General features: G+C 49.2%; 1 protein-coding gene across 1 annotated transcript; it reads left to right on the forward strand.

Annotated features, from left to right (window-relative positions):
* Window positions 1-760: 760 nt before the first annotated feature.
* On the forward strand, window positions 761-1,705 carry LOC126235459 (neurogenin-2-like). The gene has a single exon (XM_049944182.1). The coding sequence runs from the start codon at window positions 761-763 to the stop codon at window positions 1,703-1,705; it is 945 nt and encodes a 314-aa protein (XP_049800139.1).
* The last annotated feature ends 3,567 nt before the right edge of the window (window positions 1,706-5,272 follow it).

Raw genomic sequence — 5,272 nt, forward strand, 5'->3', positions numbered from 1 at the left:
GATTATGTTGCGACGATTTCATAGCTACATTCGTTGCATAAAAATGCTCGGATCATAATACCCCAATCAGTGCGCGAAGGAACAGTTTCTAACGTGTGATGTGTCTCGATGAAGACAGTGGGTATTGGGAGTACTGAATGGCTTTTTTGTCGCTTTAGTTACTCTTACTGAGGATTATGTTGCGACGATTTCATACCTATATTCGTTGCATAAAAATGCTTGGATCATAATACCCCAATCAGTGCGTGATGGAACAGTTTCTAACGTGTGATGTGTCTCGATGAAGACAGTGGGTATTGGGAGTACTGAATGGCTTTTTTGTCGCTTTAGTTACTGTTACTGAGGATTATGTTGCGACGATTTCATAGCTATATTCGTTGCATAAAAATGCTTGGATCATAATACCCCAATCAGTGAGTGAAGGAACAGTTTGTAACGTGTGATGTGTCTCGAGGAAGACAGTGGGTATTGGGAGTACTGAATGGCTTTTTTGTCGCTTTAGTTACTGTTACTGAGGATTATGTTACGACGATTTCATAGCTACATTCGTTGCATAAAAATGCTCGGATCATAATACCCCAATCAGTGCGCGAAGGAACAGTTTCTAACGTGTGATGTGTCTCGATGAAGACAGTGGGTATTGGGAGTACTGAATGGCAGTTTCTGTGGTCGAACGCTGTTTATACGTTAGTGTTTGAAGAAAAGTTTTGCGACACGCGAGGAGAATATGGTATAACTGCTGAGGCGGACTGACGGGAACATGGACCTGGTGAGCAGTTCCTCAGCCTGCAGCAGCACCGAACGCTTCATGACGCTGGAGGAGGCGCACGACCCGGCCAGGCTGCTGGCCGCCGAGGTGCGCCAGTTCTCCGCGCCGAGGGACTACCAGCGCTTCGCGCCCTACCAGCAGCTGCCGGCCGCCAGGCACGACCACCACGAGATGGCTCCTCTCTTCTCCCCCGCCAGACCCGTGTCCGCGTGCTCCGCGGCCACGACCGTCAGCGACGGCGAGCCCCCGCGACAGCTGCTGTCACCGCGGAGGGACGTCTTGATCGTCGGCCTCACAGACGAGTACCTTCCCTCCAGAATACCCGAGTCCGTGCCGTCACCGGCGCACAAGCGGCTGCCGTCGGCTCCCCTGGCGTACGGCTTCGACAACAACAACACGCCGGGCTACAGCTACGGTCAGCAGCGATGGCAGGTAGCGGCGACGACGCTGAGGTCGGCGCCGCAGTTCGCGGCGGCGGGAGCGGCCCCTGGCGCCCCCGCGGGCGTGTCGGCCGCCGCACTGCAGCAGCGCGCGCGCATGTCCCTGCCGGCGGCGCCGCCTTCGGCCTTGCCCAGGCGCCCTCCGCACCGCAGGAGAGTGGGTTCGTCCTCGAAGGCCGCGGCGTCCTCTTCGTCGTCGTGCGAGCGCGCCACCTCGCCGTCGGTCCTCAAGCGCAGGCGGCTCGCGGCCAACGCTCGCGAGCGCCGCCGCATGAACGGCCTCAACGAGGCGTTCGACCGCCTGCGGGAGGTGATCCCGTCGCTGGGCGAGGACCACCGCCTCTCCAAGTTCGAGACGCTGCAGATGGCGCAGACGTACATAGCGGCGCTGTGCGACCTCCTGGAACGCGCGGGTGCCGGCGTCGCACCCATAATGTCTACTGGCGGGGAGGCGAGCGGCGTCGGCATCGACTGCAGCGGCGGACCACGCAGGTGACGTCCGACCATCCTCTTCAGCAAGCCAAAGATCTCTAGTACTCGCTACTTTTTCGTTGCTCTGCGGTCAATATGAGGTGGACACAGAAATACAGGGACTAATGAACTAACTCCTGAAATCTCAAGGACTGTACTACCTCGTCCGTTACCGCTATCTCACGAAATGCTACCAACCTTCATGGTTATTTTGTCTTTGTTACGGATGAGTATTCCGGGCTGTATGGGCGTGATCGAAGAAACTTTTCGGTCTCTGACGTTCCGTTCAGAGCTGCGCTGGGCATCTTCGCCCTTCTGTCGAGTACCTCCGAAGATGAAACTTCCTGGCAGGTTAAAACTGTGTGCCGGACCGAGACCCGAACTCTGGACCTTTGCCTTTCGCGGGCAAGTGCTCTACCAACTGAGCTACCCAAGCACGACTCACGCCCCGTCCTCACAGCTTTACTTCTGCCAGTACCTCGTCTCCTACCTTCCAAACTTTACAGAAGCTCTCCTGCGAACCCTGCAGACTAACACTCCTGAGAGAAAGGATATTGCGGAGACCTGACTTAGCCACAGCCTAGGGGACGTTTCCAGATTGAAATTTTCATTCTGCAGCGGAGTGTGCGCTGATATGAAACTTCCTGGAAGATTAAAACTGTGTGCCGGACCGAGGTGTCTCGGTCCGGCACACATTATTAATTTGCCAGGAAGTTTCATATCAGCGCACACTCCGCTGCAGAGTGAAAAATCTCATTCTGGAAACCTCCGAAGATGTCCAGCGGAGCTCTGAACGGAGCGCCAGGAACCGAGAAGTTTCTCCTACCACGACCATACAACCCGGAAGACTCATCACCTGCTATGACATCCTGTCGTGAAAGCCTTCATTGTACAAATATTTTGTCTGTCAATAGCTGTTGAGACACATTCTGTACATCATCCTGATAAAAGATCTCAGATTTCTGATCCATAAGGTATTTTATTACACTATCATGCAGGATGACTATTTTATTTAATGTTAGCGGCATTTTCCCACTTTGGCAGTATTTTGATCTTTCTTTAAGGCCGTTACCGAATGACCTCGCCGGTTTTCTGCACATTCTTGATTACTGGCATAATTTCGGGCGTTCAGCCGAGTTCTTGATTCCATTTCTTACACAATATTTCGACTATCAACTCATCTGTCTTCTTCAGGTGCCATGGGCTGTATTCTTAGGCGTACATGCTGCCTGGACTCAAACCAGATTTTTTTTTCATCGTCTCGTTCTTTCAAGCTAAATATCCCAGCCGGCAGAGAGAATCCCAATTAAAATTACCAAATATGCAGCAACCAGTCGCAAAATCATGTTTTATTTATTCACTTTGCAAATCGATTTCAACTGATTAACAGCCATCATCGGTGCTCTCAACCAATGTGTGCCCTGAATAGTAATACTGTCGTAAGCAGAGGTCAAGCAGAGCCTCGTTGAAAGCACCGATGATGGCTGTTAATCAGTTGAATTTGATTTGCAAAAGTGAATAAATGAAACATGATTTTACGGTCGCTGCACGACTTGGGAACCACATGGGGCCCACCATTCATAAGAATCCCAATTGACAATCTTTGGGAGCGGACATTCAGTTCCGGCATTCGCCTAGTTACCTCCCGTTAAACTTGGTCCAGCAGGAGGACTGAAACTATTTTAGTTCATTTCTGTCAGAGTGTTGTCCATTGTTCCAGACAAAAATTAAATTTTCTGCATGTGCGTTAGTTTCTGTGTGTTTGTAGGTACGAGGGACTTTCAATAATTAATTCAGCCCATTTTTTTCTGAAAGCTTGTTGATTTTATTCAAGATTCTTGTAAACCACTCTTTTACCTACAAAACCCTATTAATCTTCGTTCAATGCGATGGCCTTACGCCACCTTACTAGGAGGGCCTTTGTGCCCGCATGGTTCCACTCTACTGGTCGACATCGGAGCCATCGTCCTGCCGGGTCAATAAACTCCCCATCATCCACGTACTGCTTCCCCCCCCCCCCCCCCCCCCCAGTGCATCCTTCGTTGGGCCAAACAGATAGTAGTCCGGCTGGTGGGTGGATGAGGAAGAACAATCCAATGAAGTTTTGTGAACTGCTCTCGGGTGTGCAGACTTGTGTGAAGACTTGCGTTTTCATGGAGAAGGAGAAATTCATTTGCATTTTTGTGGCGACACATTGATGTCGTTACTTCAATTTCATAGCACTGTGCGGCCGTCAGGCTCGTGGGAGAACGGTCCTGTGCTTTTGTTCACCGCCATGTCTCTGTAGACATTCTGCAAGCCCCTATGAACATCTGCGACGCTCTGGTTTCCGCCAACAGCAACTCAATGGCAGCTCTCAGCTTGGAACACCTGTTACGTCCTTTGAATGTTCATTTGCCTTTTATAGCCGACACTGTTATTCTATGAAGCTTATATTCTCAGCCTTACCTAGCTGTGGTGGGAACCCACCTACGTTACAGACGCCATTTTGAAAGTTAAGTCCGATGTCCTGCATGCCGCTCGGCCGCACCAGCTGTGAAATTGAAGAATTGAGTTCAACGTGTTCGTCGCTACAAAATTGCAAACGAACATCTCCTTCTGCATGACATGCCAAGACCGTATAGGATAAATACGACGCGGCCTAACAACCCAGAAAATTTTACGCTCAGTGACAACGGCTGCGAAAGCCTACAGATTTACTTAACAATAGCAATGTTTGCAAACCGGAACGATCGCAAGCACGTTATCTGAATGGACTGCCATTTTCATACATACGGCACCTTCATCTATGGAACCATCTTTCCATCATTTACCTTCGTATCACTGTTTCTCGTGCAACGAAGTAGAGTAACTAATTACACAACGTAAGTGGGATAATGCCGCATTTGGTTGATAAGATTATTTTACTTGAGGTTTTCGCTGTACACTACAAGATGCCTCATTTCATGCCTTAGATAACCAATTTTCCATTTGTACTTGTTGTTTACGGACTCGATCTCTTTTCTAATTCGCACCAGTATTCTGCACTTTAGCACGTAGTCGTTCTGTGTGATTCTGAGACTGCATATGCGTGAATGCTTCTTGAAAACGTCTATTTTTGTCCTGTTATCTCTATCATTATTTGGGATTACCAGTGTGCATCGCATTGAAGTCACTTCTGTAACCATTAGCCTTCTCTCAACGTAACATGTGCATTGATTACCGCTTGTTATGATTCATACGTAAGCAGCGAATGGAACTATCCAGCCGCCAGTCCAAAGCTCTGTTTCTAAAGACATCGCTGTAGCAGGAGTATTAGTTTCTAAGCCCATCTGTCACGTGAAATAAGCTCGTCCTGGGATGCTGTGAAAGTAGTGTCATAGCCATAGAAGATATTGTTTTATAGCACAGTGAATACCCAGTTTGTGCTTTTCCTTCGTAATTTTGGTTTCATAGATCCATAAAAAGAACGTCTGCGACTGTTACAGTTATAGGCCATTCATACGGCCCTGCGCCTGACGCAGGAAGCAATTTATAATATAGGAAGACAATGTGGCTGATTTTCACATAGTTTTCCACCGCTCTTCTTGTCTCCATTCACAATGTAGTGAGT

This window comes from Schistocerca nitens, chromosome 2 (assembly GCF_023898315.1).
Source record: "Schistocerca nitens isolate TAMUIC-IGC-003100 chromosome 2, iqSchNite1.1, whole genome shotgun sequence".
NCBI lineage: Eukaryota > Metazoa > Arthropoda > Insecta > Orthoptera > Acrididae > Schistocerca > Schistocerca nitens.

Coding starts and splice junctions, on each gene's coding strand:
- LOC126235459 (XM_049944182.1), top strand. CDS start 761: ATGGACCTGGTGAGCAGTTCCTCAGCCTGCAGCAGCACCGAACGCTTC.